The sequence below is a fragment of the Arachis hypogaea genome, chromosome 2 (assembly GCF_003086295.3).
Source record: "Arachis hypogaea cultivar Tifrunner chromosome 2, arahy.Tifrunner.gnm2.J5K5, whole genome shotgun sequence".
Classification (NCBI taxonomy): Eukaryota; Viridiplantae; Streptophyta; class Magnoliopsida; order Fabales; family Fabaceae; genus Arachis; species Arachis hypogaea.
Genome location: NC_092037.1, coordinates 91,475,441 through 91,497,559, shown reverse-complemented (window position 1 = coordinate 91,497,559; position 22,119 = coordinate 91,475,441). Strand labels below are relative to the sequence as shown.

Sequence of the window (22,119 nt, the reverse complement as noted above, 5' to 3'; positions counted from 1 at the left end):
GTTGGGATTTGATCATCTTTGCTAGACCAACGTGCATGCGGGACACGTGGCTGGGGCGCAAATTGGACCGTCTGATTTGCGTACCTGTCCAGCCTAAAATCGGACCATTCGATTTCAGCTCCTCAAAACGGACCGTCCGATTTCTTCAATCTTAGTCGTCACACTCCGATTATGCACCATGCAGCCCCATATCGTTGTTATACACCACTTCTCCCCCAATATTAAAAATAAAAAAGTGGAAATCAGACGGGGTGGGAATAAATATGGTTTAATTTGCAGTTGGAGACACGGGCATACGGTGAAAATAATAAAAACTACTTTGAAAAAAGAAAGTTTTGAGGGTTTTTTTAAAGTGGTCACAATGCAAGTGTGTTGAAAAGTGCTTTCCACGTGTGAAGATTCAAGAGAAACTATGAATCTCTTGTTGAAAGAATACCTAGGGTATTGGCTCATGAATTATATCACCTTTGCAACAAAAAGCAATGCTAAATAATTATACATACTTCCATGCTTAATTTTTGCATTTGAATATAATTAGGTATCAATTAATATAAAAAAAGAAAAAAATTCTAAAGCGAATTTTTTTTGTGAAAATGTGAAAAATAAAATTGATCATTTTTAACTTTTATTTCCAGTGAAAGTTACTAATCATGCAGATTAACTTTTCACTTTTCCCTTTATGAACTCAAATGTCAATTTAGATATGGAAATAATATCTACAAACTTTATTAACTCAAATTTCAATATAGATATGGAAATAATATCTAGAAAGTCTACCGGGACATGCATCTTTTAATTTTTTTGGCTTTTGGACTTATTTTTGGCTTAACTAATTTTTTGTTTGAACATATCTTTTATTTTTAGTCAACAACTCGTTTTGTTTAGAGTTTGGGCAACATTTTTGTTCGTCAACTAAACAAGATTTATTCTCATGGGCTTTCGTAACTTGCCTCAACCAGGAATCCTCATTGGGTATATAAGATAGAATTCTTGACAAAAAAGAAAAAGGAATTCACAAATTTAACTGACTCAAGTTAGTCTAATCGTTAATTCATTAGTTCGTTTAAATAAATATCAATAACTAGAGTTCTGTCTTGTGCATATAGCAATTTATTGGCTAATAATAAACTCTTAAATAAAATTCTAATATACGATAAATTAATTCTTAACCTGCTATATTGAGAAATAACATTAAAAATTTTTTTCACAAATTTGTGTCTGGAATTCTAATCGGGTATCTATTGAAGAATGAGCCAACGATTCATAGACAATGACTTGGTTAAGGAAAACCACCGAAGTCACTAAACACAGCTTAGAACTTTTATCATACTGTCATCTTTAAAAAGTAACTCTTTTTAAAATGTCAAAATGTGAGATTAACTTTTCAAAAATCTCAATTGCACTTATATTTATTACTGTAAAAATTGAGTTCAAAACCCGATCCAACCTCTAAAAATTGCAATTAAGATACTTGTTTATTCATGCCTATGTCATTAGTAATATTATTAGCATTTAGCAAGCGAGCTAATGTATTTAAGAGTGTAGTGCTATCTAAAAATTAACTTACTATAAAATTATAAATTATAAATCTGAAGGAATGATATAAAAGTATAATATATGAAAACTTAATTTTTTGTTTAAATTAACAAATAGTATTATATTTTTTTACTTAGTAAATAATATTATTTAAGATAATTCCGGTTAACAACTTTATTCCGAAAAATTGTGTATATAATAAAGAGAAGATTTAAAAAAAATATTGATACAACACAAGATGAATTGACATTTGATTTACTTGGCCAAAAAAAAAAAAAACAATTGCAGACTTCTAAATCTTGAGCTTACACAACAACACATTTTGAATATCATGTATATGTTTTGTATAACTGCAGTATTACATCATTATCCTTTTTGCTAGGACATGATGAAACAGAGCAGCAGCAAATAGCTATAAGCTACCTGCAATTCAATCAATCATATACAGACAAAACTATAATTCATTACATATATTTACAATCTATCCTGCTTCTCTACTTCTTTTCTGATTCGGTCCAAATTAGACTTTTCTATTGTTCGCAGAACATCGGTTGAAAGGTACACAACCATGCCGGTTCTGGAGAAACCTTATCACGCAAGTAATCACTCATGATTACTAATCAACAATTAAAGACAGTATAGGTTGGCAAGAATAGGCTTGTCCCCGTTGAGGACACTCAAAAATTGTGGATTTTTTAATTTCTAATTCTCTCACTTTTCTTCTATAATACGTTCTCGAGCTTTGTTGCAAAGCTCGAGCATATCGCCGTTGCTGGAATCCAGACAAAGGGCTGCTTCGCAGTCTCGGACGGTGGAAACATAATCACCCATTGAATCATAAAATGCTGCTCGGAGATGTAACAATTGTATATCTGGCTTAAAATCAATGGCCCTTGAAAGCTCTGCTATTGCTTCGGCCTCCTTATGAACATCCATTAACACTGGCACACACAGGTTTCAAGGTCAGTGATAAAATCTAATAGCATGTTTCAAACATTCATCTCCATCATCCATATCATAATCCTATTACTCTACCAAGATACTTATAGCGAGTGTTAATACTCAATTTGATCTTTGAAATTTAAGATCGAACTTAAATTGACTCTTAAAAATTCAGTTGACCCAAATTAAAACTCTGAATATAACTCTTAAATTGACTGTTAAACGCTTAACATAGAAAAAAGGCAAATGAAAATAGTAATAGAAAATAAAAAGAGAAAGCAAACGAACCTGCTGCTCTGTATTTGTAAGGATAAGTGCGTAGAGGATCCAACTCTGTTGCCATGGTAAGATCACTCTTTGCCATATCACGGTCACAATACTCTGAACGTTTCTCAAAAGCCGATGCATTATTTCTCGCCTTCTCTATTAGCTTTGTCATCTCATCATACGCAGCTTTGCGATCATTTTTAAGATGATGAACACGCGCTAATCCCTAATGCGCTTGTGTATGCTTGATGTTGAGCGCATTCATGTAGCAATTCGCTGCCAGGTCAAACTTGTCGCAGTCTACGTAGACACTCCCTAAATTATTCAATGCCTGAAATGTGAAACAATGGTATGAATATTATGTACTGAGATGAAGGCAACACTAAAATTAAGCTGACATTGTTGCTTGTCAATCAAAATACAACTCACTTGTCCTTTTCGAAGGCCATCTGAAGGACATCTAAGTGCTTCTTCCAAGAGCTTGATCACAATCGTTGAAGACTCTGCATCAAGATTTGAATCGGCTAAGGCGTATGCTTTCAGAAAGTAAGCTTCAAATGACCTCTGAATTGAAATGGACTCCTCGGCCTTTGCTAGTGCTTCTTCGCGATGACCCGTGTCATACAGTATCCATCCTTCATACACAAGCCTTTCATGGTCAGAGGCCGAATGGTTTCTAGCTAGTCGCAAGCTACGCATGGCTGCCTTTTGACAGTTTAACCTGCAAAAGTCACAAAACACCAAGATGAACAATAAACCTGATAAAAAGTACACTAAAATTATGCTCCTGAACGCCTTTCATTGAAAAATTGTATCTCAAAGAATTTTTCTCTTCATGAACATGCATATGTACTCTGCATTACTCAAAGTACATGAATTTTTATATATTTACTGGACATTTTACTAGACACAAATTAGGAAGGAGTGCTAATGGTAGAACTGTTAGTGCAATTATGACAACAAATTTTGGGATGATTGTTTTACTGCATGCAAACTTATGAGTCCGTTGATTAAATTGATGAGGATTGTTGATGCTAATAATAAACCATCATTGGGATATGTCTATGAAGGTATAATGAGGACAGAAAATGCAATAAAAAAATGTTCAGTCATAGTAAGATTGCATATCAGTCTTACACAGAGATTATCAAATCAAAATGGGACAAATATTTAAAAAAAAAATCTCCATGCAGCGACTTATTTCTTGAATCCTACCTTTTTTTTCGATAAAAATTATAAAGAAGCACCTGATGTCATGCGAGGTTTACTTGATCTTGTTAGATTGTATTGGGAGGTTAGTAATTTAGATTCAGTTGAAACAATAAAAGAAATACACTTGTATAGAGATAAAAAAAAAGTTTTGATAGACCTGAAGCTTTTTCAGCTGCAAAAAGACTTCAACCTAGTAAGAATATCTGTTTAAGAGTAACGTATTTTATGTTTTTATTTCTTTAATTTGATAACTAATAGTTGAGTTATGGGATTATAACTTGTAGATGAATGGTGGAGGTTGTTTGGTGGTTTTGTTCCATATTTACAAAACATGGCAGTTCATATTCTTTGCCAGGCATATGCTTTTTCGGGATGTGAAAAGGATTGGAGTCTCTTTGATCAGATTCATACAAAAAAGAAGGAATAGATTAGAACATGATAGGCTAAATGATATTGTGTATGTTACATATAATTTGTATTTTAAATCTAGGTAATATATATTTCGTACTTTCATTTCATATCATCATTAGAAATTGTTTAGCTAATATGTTATACTAAGTTTATCATATATTGTATTTAATTTATTAGGAAGGAAAGACAAAAAAAAAAAAAACAAAAGGTGTAACATGATCCAATTGATTATGAAAGTATTGATTTGGTTAATTTTTGGGTGACGGAAAAAGTTGTTGAAAAAGAGTCTGATCTTCCTAGTAATATTGAAGACTTGCTTCGTGAGTATTATAATTTATTTTTCTGATCATTTATGACAATAACTTTAATCACTAATTTATTGATAATGTGTTATATATTTCGTTAGATGATATTGATGCTGATTTAGATTAAAGTGGTGGTGGTAGTAGTAGTAGTAGTAGTACATTTTATGCTGCATCACTTGATTTTTCTGGTTCAAGTAGTGAAAATAAAGGTGATGATATCAAGGAAGTAAATCTGTAACAAGTTATGGCGGATTTTGATGATTGATGACAAATTTAGATGTTGGTATCTTGTGTTTGGTTCATTGTTTTGTTCTTTGACTTTTAAACTTATATTTAAAGGAGATCATAACATTGTGATTTATGTAATATTTTTAATTTAAATAATATTTTAAAATTTATATTAGACTATAATTATGTTTTAGTATATTATTTATATTTTATTTATTATTTTATTATAAATTTTTTTTAGTTGAACTACAATCGAATTGAACTAATAAATAAATAAACAAACTAATAACTAGAATCAATATTCGATTTTTAGAACCTTGACTGTTAACTCTGTTCATGGTCTAATAAACTTGTGCACTTCACATACATGGTACAATCGCTTAGGTAATGCTTCTTTAAATATTTTGAAACACTTAGCAAGTACTTTAAAATTATCCATCAAAAACAGATTGTAATGATTGTGATGTTTATTAGCTCATACTCCAGGATATTAAATTAGCCATAATTAGTTAAATTAAAAATACTAATTGAGAGTCCTGCACTAAATTCACATACAACAGACAGTAGTGTCTATATATGTATATATCATTGTGTACATACAATAATCACAATTCTTCGCATCAATAACAGAAGAGGAATATTAGGAACCAATAATTTTGGTATTTTATAATTATTAATTAGTCATCAATAATATTTTTAATAATATGAGATTACATCTAATGATATTTAATAGTAGAAGATCTATTACTTTTATTTTGATGATTAAATACTGACCAAAAAATAAAAAAATTGATGATCCTAGACTTTTCTATATCAAAATATATACTCCATCTTCTCTCTCAATACTCATTCCTCTAACAATATTTAAACAGACGTACGCTAATAAATTCTCCCTTTTTTATACTAAATATATTATTGATCCCTAACATGTTTTTATGTAATTTTTTAGGTACTTATCCACACAATATAGTAATAGTAGAAGTTAAGAAAAAATAGGAGAGAGAAAGAAAGAATTTGACTAACAAATAATATACAAGTCAGCCATCCTTAGTTCTACCACGCATGCACGGTCCACTTTTCCTAAAGCAAGCATGCATTGCATTTGCATACTTTAATGACTCTTATCACTTTTAGTATTTGATATTTGAGTTCAAAAGCAGATATTTCTATTAGATATTTTGGTTATACGTTATACCTTTTCTAGACTACTACTCCAATTTCAATTATTACTTGTCAATTTTCTCTTCTTCTTTTTCAAAAAAAAAAAATTGGAATATCTGCTAGTTTTAATATTAAGGAAATACTAAGTTACTAATTAGATTTTTTAACGATTATTGTTATGACAATAGGCCAACATTATCAATCCAAAATACCTCTAGCCCAACATTAAAATTTTTAACCAAAATATTTGACATGAGCTCAACGTAATAATTTTTTTTAAATATTATTAGGAGGTCAATACTTTTAATATATATATATATATATATATATATATATATATATATATATATATATATATATATATTATAAAATTGACTAGTGTTAGCCAAATATAAAACAAAAACAAAAAATGTTGATTATTTATGATTTTTCAAGAAGTTTTTTTTATATCAGTTCTGATTTGGAATAAAAACACAACAGAGACTTATTCACAAAGATAGTAATTGATAACTATTGAACAAGCTCCCAGTAAAAACTTTTTATTCAATCATGTCAATTTCACTTTCTAATTCATCATTCAAGAAAACAATTTTTCCAATTTCTGGATGAGAATAATTTCAACTGTTCAAAGTACCCTCATCCCATTTCTAAATATTTCTAAGTATAAGTCGATTAAGGACTGTTCTCTCTTATTCTATTACTAATTAAAGTACTTGACTCTAATATAAATACCCATGTCTTTCCAATAGAAGAAATTGGGGGAATAAAGACACTTAAAATATGTCACTGACTCAAGCCATCTCCGTTTTAATCACCAGTGCAAACTAAAAATTAAAATCTTCTTGTGTTGCTTTGCTAGTTATATAACAAAATAAATCATTCAACACTTAAGAAGTTTTATGATTGAAATTATTATTAATTTTACATGTTAGTAGGACTATATTATTTGAATTTATATGTTATGAAAACATACTAAAAATTTATTGCTTGAATTTATATTTTAAAATACAATGTTAGTATTTTTGTAGAATTATTATTATTATGATAAAATTAATTTATATAATAATTAAAAAAAATAAAATCTGGCCGGAGAGATTAGGCGGGCATAAAATTTAAAATATTTTTTCATTGTTATTTAACTGTGATTTAAAATTATCACTAAATATAACAAAAAATAAAAAACTAATAATAATTTAGCAACAGTTTCAAATTAAACTATCAATAAATGCTACAGATTTGTGATGGTTTAACCAACAATAACCTAAAATAGTCACGGAGTGCACTGATAATATCCAAATTTGATGACAATTTTATAACAAAAAATATTAAAAATATCAAAATTTATTATTTTTTATTATCACTTAGTTATTAATTTAATATTTTTAATCTAATAAATTAATAATATATTTTATTTTATATTTATAAATATTAATGACTAAGTGGTAGTCAAAATAATAAATTATGATAATTTTTTAATATTCCAATTTTATAACCATTGCGGACAAATTTTTGAAGTTATCCCTAAACAGAAAAATAATTAGTCACAAAAAAAAAAATTCGAAGAGTAATGGTCGCGCAAATACTGTTTTAATTTATTTTAGTGCTCAATAAATTATGCAGACCTCTCGCATAATTCTCCTCCTAACCATATTTTATATTCTTAAAATTTTTAAGTATCTGTATCTCTCTTTTTATATAATTCTTTGTTCATTTTTTATTTATGGTATAAAAGATTATTTTTTTGTCGGTCACATTGAATAACATTAGTCAATAATATATGTATTATATATATTTTTTATTTTTATCAATAACGAATTATTTAAAACTTCGTAAACATAAAGTAAGTAAAAGGAAATATAATAAAATATAATAAAAGGGACTAAGAGGCCATTTATTTTACACTCGTCAATGTGTAAATGAACGAGTGTTTATAAAAAAATATTATGTGTATATTAAAATTAATTATTAAAATTATTTATAATAAATTTATGTATAAATAACATATTTAATATGTATTTTATATAAAAAATTTAATGACCAACAATTTTATTTTATATTAACCAAAATTTTTAGCGAATAATTTAATATTTTTAATTTAGTAATTTAATAATATATTTTTAACATATTTTTAAATATTGTTGATTAATTAATAATAAAAAAAACAAATTATGTTAGTCCTGTAATATTATTTATTTTGTATCTCAATGTGTATATTTTATATTAGTAATTAATTTTAATTATTAATTTTAATGTGCAACTAGCATAATTGATTTATAAAATGAGAAATTAACTAACTTTGATCAATGTAATCATGTGAGGTCAAACGTGATGAAAGGATTCAAATGATGTTGTTATAAAGAATTTCGCTAGAAAAATAATGAAATATTGTTTAATGTGTACAATAGATTATTTATTTGGTTTAATATGGGTTAAAAAATGAATATCCAAAATAAAATATTACTAATTTTTTAAACACAATACATCTATATTATTCAAAATAACCATTCGGATATCAGAGATAATAAACATATCCTACTGAATCAAACATTCCTAAACTCTCATTATACACATTATACGTATACTCCATTGGCTCTGTATACTTCATCAATTACAAATTATATAAGATGAGTATGTACCAGTTAATTCATAGACAAAACTATTCAATAAAAAAAAAATATAAGCTAATGCATGGAACGTCCGTGTTATGGCTTGTTCTATAAATAAACGAGAGAATTATTGGAACGAACTAATACATATACAGGTGCACATATACTAAATAACAATGAAAGGGGAAAAAAATGAAGAAATTAAGAAAGAACTCTACTAATAACAATCATATACTATCCTCTTTAGAATTTGTACAAGAACAAGGCAAGTGTGTAAGTGTTGATGACGAAGAACGACGCCGATGCTTCTTCTGCTTGGCGCCACCGCGCTGATTATGCTCCTCCGCCTTCTTCTTCTTAAGAGGCGGCAACAACACAGGGCTCTTCATGGAACAAAGCTTATGCTTCATGCGCCACGGCAACAGAACCTCAAGGCCGCAATAACAACCTTTCGGAGAGTAAGAATAAGAATAAGAATAAGCATTATCGTTATAATTATCGTTTCTCACGACGGAGGATCTTGCTGATGATAAACAACATTCTTGGTAACTGCACGTTTCGCAACCTTTCTCGTCGCAGTTGCTCGGAAAATGCAATGCGGAGGAGGCGGCCAACGCCGTCGCATCGGGAAGGAAGCGGTTGATCATGTAAGTCGGCGATTGGTAACCGTCAGATTCTTGAATCTTTAATCGCAACAATCCTTCGTTAGTGTTGCTATTGTTATTGTAACGCGCCTTCTCTGATTTCTTTTGAACAATGTCCAGAGCTTCTGAAAGAGAGAAAACATCCATAGCATCTGAGTAAACCTCGTCGTCGTCGTCGTCACTAACATCAGCGACCGGTGGTGGTAGTCTTGGCCGAGGGGTGTCGCCGGCTTCGGCGTAATCATTCTTGTCATTGTGCTTTGGCTTTCCCGGTGCTTGCTCCCACGAAAATGGAACTCCTGCACCTGCACACAGTGAATTATTATCTGACGGTGAAGAAAAACCGTAACGCTTTGTTGATAAAAGTGGTGCATTCAAGTTCAGCTTTCTTGGGCGTTGTTGTTTCAACAAGTCCATTATGGTGTACTCTCTCTAATCTTCTCATTCATATTATTCCTCCATATAAATTTCATGAGATAATTATTCAGATCTGGTTAGTTGGGGGTGGAATAAATATGGTTTAATTTGCAGTTGGAGACACGGGCATAAGGTGAAAATAATAAAAACTACTTTGAAAAAAGAAAGTTTTGAGGGTTTTTTTAAAGTCGTCACAAGTGTGTTGAAAAGTGCTTTCCACGTGTGAAGATTCAAGAAAATCTATGAATCTCTTGTTGAAAGAACCTAGGGTATTGGCTCTTGAATTATATCACAAAAAGCAATGCTAAATAATGATACATACTTACATGCTTAATTTTTTGCATTTGAATATAATTAGGTATCAATTAACATCAAAAAAGAAAAAAAAATTCTAAAGCGAAATTTTTTTGTGAAAATGTGAAAAATAAAATTGATCATTTTAACTTTTATTTCCAGTGAAAGTTACTAATCATGCAGATTAACTTTTCACTTTTCCCTTTATGAACTCAAATGTCAATTTAGATATGGAAATAATATCTAGAAACTTTATTAACTCAAATTTCAATATAGGTATGGAAATAATATCTAGAAAGTCTACCGGGACATGCATCTTTTAGGGTTTTTTGCTTTTGGACTTATTTTTGGTTTACCTTATTATTTGTTTGAACATATCTTTTATTTTTAGTCAACAACTCGTTTTGTTTAGAGTTTGGGCAACATTTTTGTTCGTCAACTAAACTAGATTTATTCTCATGGGCTTTCATAACTTGCCTCAACCAGGAATCCTCATTGGGTATACAAGATAGAATTCTTGAAAAAAATAAAAGGAAGAGAAAAAAGCATTCACGAATTTGTAGTGCCAAAAAAAAGTTGGTCTAATAGTTAATCAAGATACTTGTTTATTCATGGCTAATAGGCACACGGATCGGATCGGATCGGATATAATCTAAAATTCTATCTGATCCGCACTGGATTCATCGAATCGGAGAAGATATGATATTCGCATTTTTTTAGGCCAGATCTAATCCGATCTGATCCGCATACTTGCGGATCGGATATCGCGTATATCCGCATAATTAAAAAAAAAAATTTTAAAATTTTGTTTGGCTGTTTTTACAAGAAAAATGTTCATAAAATTCATTTTTTATCTGTTTAAGCCTATTTATTCCTAGAATATTATCAATAATAGTTCTTTTGAATAACAAAAACAAAATAATAACACAAGATTTAAGTTTAATTATTCTAAGTTGAAATACAACATAAAAAATTAAAAACAAAATATCATAAAATTCATAAAATTCATAAAATAACACACTAAAATTTATATCACATTAGGGTTTAAAGTCTTAAACTATGCTATTAATATATGATGTGCGGATATGCGGATTTGCGGATCGGATTTGCGGATATCACTGCCGAATCCGCAATTCGATCCGACCATAGTACGGATCGGATAATATCCGCAAAATTCGGATCAGATGCGAATAATTATGGCAGATATGCGGAATCATCCGATCCATGTGCAGCCCATTGCCTATGTCAATAGTAATATTATAAAAGTATAATACCTGAAAACTTAAAATTTTGTTTAATTAACAAATAGTTTTATATTTTTACTTAGTAAATACAAAATAGTATTATTTAAAGATAATTCCGGTTAACAAGTTTATTCCAAAAGATTGTGTATATAATAAAGAGAAGATTTAAAAAAAAATATTGATACAACACAAGATGAATTGGCATTTGATTTACTTGGCCAAAAAAAAGAAAACAATTGCAGACTTCTAAATCTTGAGCTTACACAACAACACATTTTGAATATAATGTACATGTTTTGTATAACTGCAGTATCTCATCATTATCCTTTTTGCTAGGACATGATGAAACAGAGCAGCAGCAAATAGCTATAAGCTACCTGCAATTCAATCAATCATATGCAGACAAAACTATAATTCATTACATATATTTACAAGCTATCCTGCTCCTCTACTTTCTTTCTGATTCGGTCCAAATTGGACTTTTCTATTGTTCGCAGAACATCGGTTGAAAGGTACACAACCATGCCGGTTCTGGAGAAACCTTATCACGCAAGTAATCACTCATGATTACTAATCAACAATTAAAGACAGTATAGGTTGGCAAGAATAGGCTTGTCCCCCTTGAGGACATTCAAAAATTGTGGATTTTTTAATTTCTAATTCTCTCACTTTTCTTCTTTAATACGATCTCGAGCTTTGTTGCAAAGCTCGAGCGTATCGCCGTGGCTGGGATCCAGACAAAGGGCTGCTTCGCAGTCTCGGACGGTGGAAACATAATCACCCATTGAATCATAAAATGCTGCTCGGAGATGTAACAATTGTATATCTGGCTTAAAATCAATGGCCCTTGAAAGCTCTGCTATTGCTTCGTCCTCCTTATGATCATCCATTAACACTGGCACACACAGGTTTCAAGGTCAGTGATAAAATCTAATAGCATGTTTCAAACATTCATCTCCATAATCCATATCATAATCCTATTACTCTACCAAGATACTTAAATTGACTCTTAAAAATTCAGTTGACCCAAATTAAAACTCCGAATATAACTCTTAACATAAAAAAGCAAATGAAAATGGTAATAGAAAATAAAAAGACAAAGCAAACGAACCTGCTGCTCTATATCTGTAAGGATAAGTGCGTAGAGGATCCAACTCTGTTGCCATGGTAAGATCACTCTTTGCCATATCACGGTCACAATACTCTGAACGTTTCTCAAAAGCCGATGCATTATTTCTCGCCTTCTCTATTAGCTTTGTCATCTCATCATACGCAGCTTTGCGATCATTTTTAAGATGATGAACACGCGCTAATCCCTGATGCGCTCGCGTATGCTTGATGTTGAGCGCATTCATGTAGCAATCCGCTGCCAGGTCTAACTTGTCGCAGTCTACGTACACACTCCCTAGATTATTCAATGCCTAAAATGTGAAACAATGGTATGAATATTACTTACTGAGATGAAGGCAACACTAAAATTAAGCTGACATTGTTGCTTGTCAATCAAAATACAACTCACTTGTCCTTTTCGAAGGCCATCTGAAGGACATCTAAGTGCTTCTTCCAAGAGCTTGATCACAATCGTTGAAGACTCTGCATCAAGATTTGAATCGGCTAAGGCGTATGCTTTCAGAAAGTAAGCTTCAAATGACCTCTGAATTGAAATGGACTCCTCGGCCTTTGCTAGTGCTTCTTCGCGATGACCCGTGTCATACAGTATCCATCCTTCATACACAAGCCTTTCATGGTCAGAGGCCGAATGGTTTCTAGCTAGTCGCAAGCTACGCATGGCTGCCTTTTGACAGTTTAACCTGCAAAATTCAAAAACACCAAGATGAACAATAAACCTGATAAAAAATACACCAAAACTATGCTCCTGAACGCCTTTCATTGAAAAATTGTATCTCAAAGAATTTTTCTCTTCATGAACATGCATATGTACTCTGCATTACTCAAAGTACATGACTTCTTATATATTTAGAAAGTATATCTCACAAGACATAAGAGCATTATTTACATGTCACTCTTCTCATTAATTATATGAAAAACCACATCAGACAATCCCATAACTCAGAATAATTATTCAAGACAGAAATTTACGAATTATGATCTGAAATTAGAATCTATATGATTGGTTACTGGTTTAAAACTACTTCATACTTAATACTTCAATCAATGAAGAAAGTTACCGTAGCAAGAGGAGAGACTGACGAAAGTGCAAGAGACTTCTCCCTGGATCATTTTCCAACATTTGGTGTACAACAGCCAAAGAACCAACATCATCAACAGAGGACCATCGATCGTACAATTGCATCCAACAATCAGCCTGGCTATAATGACGAGCAAGAGGACTAAGTAGTTCTACCAAGTAATTACCAGGCATATTCCCATAAAACATCCTATAATTGGGATCCAGTGTCAAAATGGCACGAACATCTCTAAGAGCTCCTTCATAATTCTCCACAGCAATCAAGAACCAAGCTCTCAACTCAAGGCAATCTGGAGAAACCTTGAAACCAATTACTTTATTGATTTCTGAAATAGAAGCTCCAATCATATTGTCCTCAAGCAATGCAACGGCGCGATACTTGTAGGGAAAACAAAGAGTTGGGTCTAATTCAGTTGCGGCCATCAAGTCCATCGTTTTCTCTTTTCCAACACAATACAAAGATCTTTCCTGATACATCCAACCAACCGGCTTATAATCCGAAATAAGCGAGTTCATTAGCTTGTAAGCCGAATACGTATGGCCGCGCTTATACTTTGCCCTTGCAACACCCACCAAAGAATAAACATGCCCTGCCCCCACTGCTGCCTCAAACCAATGCTGTGCATCCTTGTATTCTTTCCTTTCAAGCATGACAACACCTAATTGATGAAATGCAAGCTGTTTTTGCCAACCATCTGCTGCACACTCTACTAGTCTTTCCAATAACATTACTGTTGTATTAGATCTCATGTCTTCCTCCATTGCAATTTGACTCAAAAAATAATACAACACAAAAGAAGCATGCCTAGCGGCGGCCAGCCTATCCCTACCCTCTGGACTACAAAATATCTTCATGAAATTTGAGCACTGCATAGATCCAGGAAGCTCTCTCAAGAACAACTGCAAGCAAGCCGCCACAAGTAGGTTCGCGGTCTCCTCTAATCCATACTCAATAAGCAACCCAGCATCCTCCATGTCAGAAACCAACGACGCCAAATGCGCGTCGCACGCAGCCTTCATCTCCTCGCAACAATACCGGTTCGCTAAAGAAAGCAACTCAAGAACAACCTTAGGCTCAAAATGGCTAACCCTCTTAGTCCTACTAAACACCTCTGCTGCCTTCATTGCCTCTGCTGAGAACCCATTCTGTGTGAAATTAATCTTCTCCCTTTTAGATTCCAAGAACCCTCCATATAACATTGTCTTAAAAGGCCGCGAAAGCGAGGCCATATCGTTTCTCCTACACCTAACATCATAATCCCCAATGCAAAAACTCAAGTCGCAGTCGTCATCGTCATCGCTGTCATTGTCATCGTAATTAACCGCCTCTTCCATTGCCATTTCATCACCAGTACTAAAATTGAAGTTCTGTTTTGCGCAAACGCATGGATCATAAACAGATTCAGGATCATACCCTGCCACCAAATTTGCCTTAGGGCATTCAAGGTTTCTTCCGCAACAATCCATTGATGAGATCCCGATTAGCTCATCCTCCCTGCGCTCGTAGCGGAGCCAGGAGGAAAGCACCACCTTCGTATGCACGTCCACCGCGTGTTGCCGTGCCGACCGGAGCGTTCTTCGGAACAGTTTCGGCTCCGGTAGGCCGCGAAACACCGCGGATTGTTCTAGAAACACCTCTGCCTTTTCAAATTCGGCAGAGTTCTCGGCTCTTCGATGCAGGTCAGCTAAGGTTTGGACGTAATCGAGAGGTGTCAAAGTCGCCTCGATCTTCGGTTCTAGAAGCTTCGTCGCAGGGAGTCCGTAAGGAAGGAGTGTACCGTCGGAGACGATGGCGGCAGCTTCCAAGTTAAGGTTGGAAGACGGCGAGTATCCCCGCACCGATTTTTTACGGGGCATTTGGCTTCTCAAGGTCTCTTGGATGTGGTGGCGGAGCTTTCCAGCTCCGCCGTCGGTGTCGACGGAGGGGTTGTAGGTGCGGACCGGTGGTCCCTTGCACCCGTCAATCATCTTCATGCTTCGCATTTTGGTGAAGATTTTATGTTGCATCTTCTAACAAAAAAATAAAAAATAAAAATGTTAAAATATTTGGTTAATTTAAAAAAAAAAGGTTTTCACCGTTGCGGCATTGAAAGGTGAAATAAAACTACAAAAGCATGAGGTTTTATTTATTGTTATATTTTATTTTATATTTTTGTTTGGTTTATGGATTCCTGCAAACACCGTTGGGTTTTAGGCGAAATGAGAAAACTCGACGGTGATGCAGGAAATGAAAAAAGGTGTTGCGGGAGAAGAGAAGAGGAGATGAACAAGAAAAAAACAACTCCAATAGTTGTTTGATTCTTGTTACGGAAAGGGTAGTTTTGTTAGTTTTGTTTGGCTGTGTAACCCTCCAGATTATTTTATTTTATTATTATTGCGTTGGAATGAAATAAGACTCCCTTATTTTTCTCTGATTCTATGTGTATTTTTGTTGCTCTTGTCTAAATATAATACTTTTTTTATGAAATAAAAAATAAAAAAACCGAAACTATGTTGTTTCCAATTAGCACTTGCCACTTGGTTTCGCAATTGGTTCTGATTTCTGCTGGATTGAAGATAAAATACAAAGAAGTTAGAGATTGATAATCTTATTCTGATTCATTGGAACAACTCCTTTCTAACAATTCAAGCAGAAGCAGCATCTATCTCCAAGCTCACTCCAATTTTCCAATAAAAATTATCACCTAACATCTCATATCAAACAAACACATAAACTAAAAAAAAAAAACTAATACCGTTACAATATTAAGAAACCCGATCCAAACAAAACAAAAAGATTTCCATAACATAGAGATAGACCAGATATGTATCTATTTTCTTTATTGCTATCAATAACGAGAACAGTAGATATATAGCAATTCTCGTGTAACATGTTAGATCTGATCTGCCAATCATTTCAGTTAATTAAGTTGATTCTTCTAACATCTACTTTATATATATTATCAAAATCAGTCTAGTTATATATTTAAATATTTTTGATAATTAAGTTTAATTAAGTTGGCCTAAATTTAACAAAATTCACTTTCATTACATCAGTGTATACACACGTGCGTTTCAATAACGTAAAACATATTCTTTTCCATTTTCTTCTTCTCCTTTTCTTTGTCCTTCTTCTTTTACATTCACACACGTAAATTTTTCTTATTCTTTGCGTACGCTTCTTCTTCTGCCCCTTTTTTTCGTTATCGTTATCGCCAATAACACCAACATTTTGCTAACATCTTTATTGGTTCTGATTTTCTCTAATATTATCATTAAATAATTTTTGGTTTATTTTTTAGCTTAACTTATTTCGATTCATTTGTGAATTAATTAAGATTCACTTGATGCTGTTTATAGTATTAACCAAATTTTTTAGTTTTTAGTGAGTTTCATCTGAATTTAGAAATAAATTGTATGTGTTTTTGTGATGATTAAGTCTTTTTGGCTGTTTGTTCAAAATTGAACTAATTTCGATTTATTTGTGTGTTAATTGAAGTTCACATGATGCTGCTGATAAGTATTAATTAAATTTTTTATTTCTTTAAGTAATTTCGGTTCATTTCTTAGTTTATTTGAGATTGATTTGAATCCATAAATGAATTTGATGTATTTGTGTTAATTGGGGTTCACTTGATACTGCTGATAAGTATTGACAAATTTTTTTAGAAAAGCAGAATAAAATTATTTATTATTACTTTATTCAATTGCATTAGATTGCACTCTATTCCATTTAATTAGTTCAAATTTAAACAAGCAGTTAAAAAAAACTCAACAATCAACAAAACATATCAAATTTATTTTCGGATCCAAATGAACTTCAATTAAACTAAGAAATGAACCGAAATTATTTAAAGAATAAAAAATTTGGTCAATACTTGTTAGCAGCATCAAATAAATCTCAATTAAACCGAAATTAGTTCAGATTTAAACAAACAGTAAAAAAGACTCAATTATTAACAAAAACGCATCAAATTCATTTCTAGATCCAAATGAACCTCAATTAAACTAAGAAATGAACCGAAATTATTTAAGGAATAAAAAATTTGGTCAATACTTATCAGTAGTATCAAGCCAACCTTAATTAATACACAAATGAACCCAAAAACATTAAAAAATGAACCGAAATTATTTAATAACAGTATAAAAAAATCAAAATTAATAAAAATATTTACAAAATATTGGTGTTATTGGTAATAACGATAACAGAAAAGAAAAAGAAAAAGAAGAAGACGCAACATTAGAGAAGAAGAAAAAAGAGGAGAAGGAAAAAGAATCTGAAAAGAAAAAGGAGGAGACGCATAGTTTAAAAAGATGTTATAACAACTTAGTTAAACTTAATTAAGTATTTTACTTAGATATAAAGTTTTATTGTATTAAAATAATATCATTATACCAAACAAAAATTACATTAATAAGATATAAAATTCTGGGGTTGCTTTGGTGATAAATATATATGATGGTATGGTATGTACCCAACTCAGTGATACGTTGCACAATGTTTCTTTTGTTTTTTTCTGCTTTATTTCTGACATAAGCCTCAGGAAAAAAAAGGGAAAAAGAATAAGTTCGAAACAATGTATACGGTTTTGTTATCTGTTTATATTTGGTGAAAGAAGAGAAAATATTTCAATATATATGATCAATTTTAAATATCAAATATATATCTTTCGGTTTTGTTATTTAAAAAAAATCAAGGAAATGTAAATTATTCTAAATTTTGTCGTTATCAATTATTTTAGGTGTTAATACATAAATTAATTTAAGTTACATTCACGTTTTTATTTTATTTTCAAAATTTTAATTTGCTTAATTCTATCTTTCAATTTAATATTTGTAATTTATACTAATTTTTATCTTTTTTTTTATTATAAAACTATTAACAGTGTGTTAAAATAGATTCATAGTTGTCACATTCAATTTTTTAACAGCTATTTGATATGGTAATAAAAACTTTTATCTCAATTTACTCTTTAAAAATTCTTTAAAATTTTTAAATTAGAATTAGAATTTAAAAAATTTCATAAAAAAATAAATTAAAGTACAAAAATTTTAATTGTCATTTCAAATAATTATTAGAAAATCAAACATAACATAACAGAGTAATTATCGATTTATCTTAATAAATTATTACAGTTATATGATGAAAATAAAATAAAAACTAATATAAATTATAAATACTAAATTAAAAAATTAATTGAATAAATTAAAATTTTGAAAATCAGATTGAAACGTAAATATAACTGTAGACGATATTAACTCATTAATTTAGCGTACAATTTTTAGAGAATAAAATTGATGACCGAAGCTTTTTTTGTCGTGTATTTTATTTTTCTTATCCTAATATTTATAACAACTTTGATGTTTTTTTTTTCCAATGCATATGCTACTATTACATGTCAATATAACACTTATTAAATATTTATTTTTTATTTGTATTTTGTACACAATGTTAATTATTATAAATAATAAAATATATATTCATCTTAAGTGAACTACACTTATATATACTCAGTAAATTTTATCAAAAGGACGTATATTACCCTTATTCATTTAATTAGTACATTATATTTTCCATCCTTACATTGTATCTATTGAGTTTGGAAAATTTATATTTAATTAAATGTGATCAAATATTATTAAAATATAAATTAAAAAATTATTAAAATTAAGTGTATTATTTAATGTTTTCAATAATTTATTTGATTAGTGTGTAGGAGGAAGAAATTAATTTTCTATTAAGCCAAAAGGATAAAACAGCCCACTTTGATCAAAAAATTATTTTAGTTTAATGCAAAATTAATTGAAATATAAAGTGGCTAAATTTTGAGATTGAGTTAAGCCCAAATTAAAAGTCCATAAACCAAAGTTGATAAATCAAAGAATGGAGCCCAAGGATCTCAAGCATGTCTTGTAGTTCCATACCTTAGTTATTGGAATCCAAATTTTAATTAAATTGAAAGCATGCTTTCCACGGATGCCATTCTTTATGGGTGATGGAATTCAAATTTATTCAAACTTGGTTTAAAGTGCCTTGGTAAAGCGACAAAAGGTCGAAGCGACAAAAGGTTGAGATTCGGGACATGGAACATAGGCACTCTAACAGGAAAGTCCATGGAGATGGTGGACACCATGACAAGGAGGAAGATTAACATTATGTGCCTACAAGAAACGAAATGGGTTGGTGCAAAGGCTAGGGAGTTGGATTCTTCTGGTTTCAAACTTTGGTATACAGGAAAGGTGAAGAATAGGAATGGAGTCGGAATAATTGTGGATAAGCAGTGGAAGAAGGACGTAGTTGATGTCAAAAGGGTGGGAGATCGGATCATCTCTATCAAACTTGTGGTGGAGGGAGGTGCTTTCCATGTGATTAGCGCCTATGCACCGCAAGTGGGTTCGGACGAACAACACAAGATAAGGTTTTGGGAGGATCTAGAGAGTTTGGTTCAAGGCATATCTTTGGGAGATAAGATTTTCTTAGGAGGAGATTTAAATGGCCATGTTGGGAGAGAAGTGACTGGATATGGGAGTATTCACGGAGGCCATGGTTTCGGGGTGATCAATGCCGAGGGTAAAACTATTTTGGACTTTTCCTCAACTTTTGATCTTCTCATCGCAAATACATGTTTTAAAAAGAGAGACGAACATCTTATAACCTATAAGAGTGGCATGACAAGCTCTCAAATCGACTTCTTCTTGTTGAGGAGAGTCGACCGGAAATTTTGCATTAACTGTAAAATTATCCCGGGAGAGAGTTTGACAACACAACATAGGGTGCTCGTCATGGATTTTTGCGTTGAGCAAAAGTTGAGGAAAAGACATCATACGAAGAACCCAAGGACGAGGTGGTGGCGGATGAAAGGTGAGGAACAAAGAAGCTTCCTAAGACGGGTAGGAGAAGAGGCAAAGTGGGATGGGAATGGAAGCGCGGAAGAGATGTGGAGGGAGATGGCAGAAGTTATTAGAAGAACAGCAAAAGAAAGTTTTGGTGAATCTAAAGGAATAGGACCAAGAGACAAGGAGTCCTGGTGGTGGAATGCGAGTATACAAGAAAAGATAAAGATAAAAAGAGAATGCTTTAAAGAGTGGTCTTTATGCCGCAATGCAGATAACTGAGAAAAATATAAGGCGGCTAAGAAAGAGACAAAAGTGGCTGTAAGTGAAGCAAGAACAAGAGCATATGAGGGTCTCTACCAGTCTTTAGGCACGAAAGAAGGAGAAAAATGTATATATAGAATTGCAAAGAGCCGGGAAAGAAGAACGAGAGATTTGGATCAGGTTAAGTGCATAAAGGATAAGGATGGAGAGGTGTTGGCTCAAGAGGAGAAGATTAATGAAAGGTGGAAGAGCTACTTCTATGAGTTATTTAATGAGGGACAGAAGACTCTTCCGAGCCTTGGTCGATTATGCACAAGGGAAGAAGATCAAAACTTTGACTACTATCGAAGGATTCGAGACTTCGAGGTAAAAGAGGCTCTAAAGCAGATGAAAAATGGCAGGGCAGTAGGACCTGATAATATCCCGATTGAGGTTTGGAAGGGTCTTGGAGGAAAAGGCATCAACTGGTTAACCAAGCTTTTTAATGAGATTTTAAGGTCAAAGAAGATGCCTGATGAGTGGAGAAAGAGCACCTTGGTACCTATCTACAAGAATAAGGGGGATATACAAAGTTGCGGAAATTATAGAGGGATTAAGCTTATGAGTCATACTATGAAGTTATGGAAAAGGGTGATAGAACGGAGGTTGAGAAAAGAGACACAAGTAACAGAGAACCAATTTGGATTTATGCCAGGCAGATCTACCACTGAAGCGATATACCTATTAAGAAGGATGATGGAGAGGTATCGTAGTAATAAAAGGGATCTACACATGGTGTTTATTGATTTGGAAAAAGCGTATGATAGGGTACCAAGGGAGGTCTTATGGAAGGTTTTAGAAAAGAGGAGAGTAAGAATCGCATATATTCGGGCAATTAAAGACATGTATGATGGGGCCACAACTAGTGTGAAGACTCAAGGTGGTGTGACAGAGGAATTTCCTATTGGTATAGGATTACACCAGGGATCATCCTTAAGTCCATACCTTTTCACATTAGTCTTGGAAGTACTCACAGAGCACATCCAAGAGCCTGTGCCATGGTGCATGCTTTTTGCCGATGATATCGTCCTTATGGGAGAGTCAAGGAAAGACCTAAATAAGAAGTTGGAGTTATGGAGAGAAGCTCTAGAAGTGTATGGTCTGCGCATAAGCCGTAGCAAGACGGAATATATGGAATGTAAGTTCAGTCTGAGAAGGGAAAACTCCAATATAGAGGTGAAAATTGGAGAGAACACCCTACGAAAAGTTAAAAGTTTTAAGTATCTTGGGTGCATCATACAGGATAATGGAGAGATTGAACATGATGTAAATCATAGGATCCAAGCAGGTTGGTCAAAATGGCGGAGTGCATCTGGTTTTATATGCGACAAAAAAGTGCCTTTAAAACTTAAAGGTAAATTCTATCGCACCGCTATAAGACCGGCTATGCTGTATGGTACGGAGTGTTGGGCGGCTAAAGGGGAGCACGAACATAAGCTGAGTGTGGCAGAGATGAAGATGTTGAGATGGATGAGTGGTCATACGCGATTGGATAAAATGAGGAATGAAGATATAAGGGAGAGAGTT

General features: G+C 32.3%; 2 protein-coding genes across 2 annotated transcripts; both read right to left on the bottom strand.

Annotated features, from left to right (window-relative positions):
• Nucleotides 1-1,759: 1,759 nt before the first annotated feature.
• Nucleotides 1,760-9,798, bottom strand: LOC112719978 (uncharacterized). Its single transcript, XM_025770756.3, has 3 exons — nt 8,994-9,798; nt 2,767-2,831; nt 1,760-2,477 (listed from the first exon to the last, which is right to left on the bottom strand). The coding sequence occupies exons 1-3, from the start codon at nt 9,727-9,729 to the stop codon at nt 2,472-2,474; spliced, it is 807 nt and encodes a 268-aa protein (XP_025626541.2). The 5' UTR covers nt 9,730-9,798; the 3' UTR covers nt 1,760-2,471.
• Nucleotides 9,799-11,445: 1,647 nt separating this feature from the next.
• LOC112750835 (ethylene-overproduction protein 1) lies at nt 11,446-15,896 on the bottom strand. Its single transcript, XM_025799712.3, has 4 exons — nt 13,457-15,896; nt 12,787-13,078; nt 12,379-12,688; nt 11,446-12,162 (listed from the first exon to the last, which is right to left on the bottom strand). The coding sequence occupies exons 1-4, from the start codon at nt 15,481-15,483 to the stop codon at nt 11,933-11,935; spliced, it is 2,859 nt and encodes a 952-aa protein (XP_025655497.1). The 5' UTR covers nt 15,484-15,896; the 3' UTR covers nt 11,446-11,932.
• Nucleotides 15,897-22,119: the final 6,223 nt, after the last annotated feature.

Coding starts and splice junctions, on each gene's coding strand:
- LOC112719978 (XM_025770756.3), bottom strand. CDS start 9,729: ATGGACTTGTTGAAACAACAACGCCCAAGAAAGCTGAACTTGAATGCA. Junction 2,832..8,993: donor GGAGGAGCATAATCAGCGCG/GTGGCGCCAAGC, acceptor TATGGCAAAGAG/TGATCTTACCATGGCAACAG.
- LOC112750835 (XM_025799712.3), bottom strand. CDS start 15,483: ATGCAACATAAAATCTTCACCAAAATGCGAAGCATGAAGATGATTGAC. Junction 12,689..12,786: donor ATGGCCTTCGAAAAGGACAA/GTGAGTTGTATT, acceptor TTCACATTTTAG/GCATTGAATAATCTAGGGAG. Junction 12,163..12,378: donor TTACAGATATAGAGCAGCAG/GTTCGTTTGCTT, acceptor TGTGTGTGCCAG/TGTTAATGGATGATCATAAG.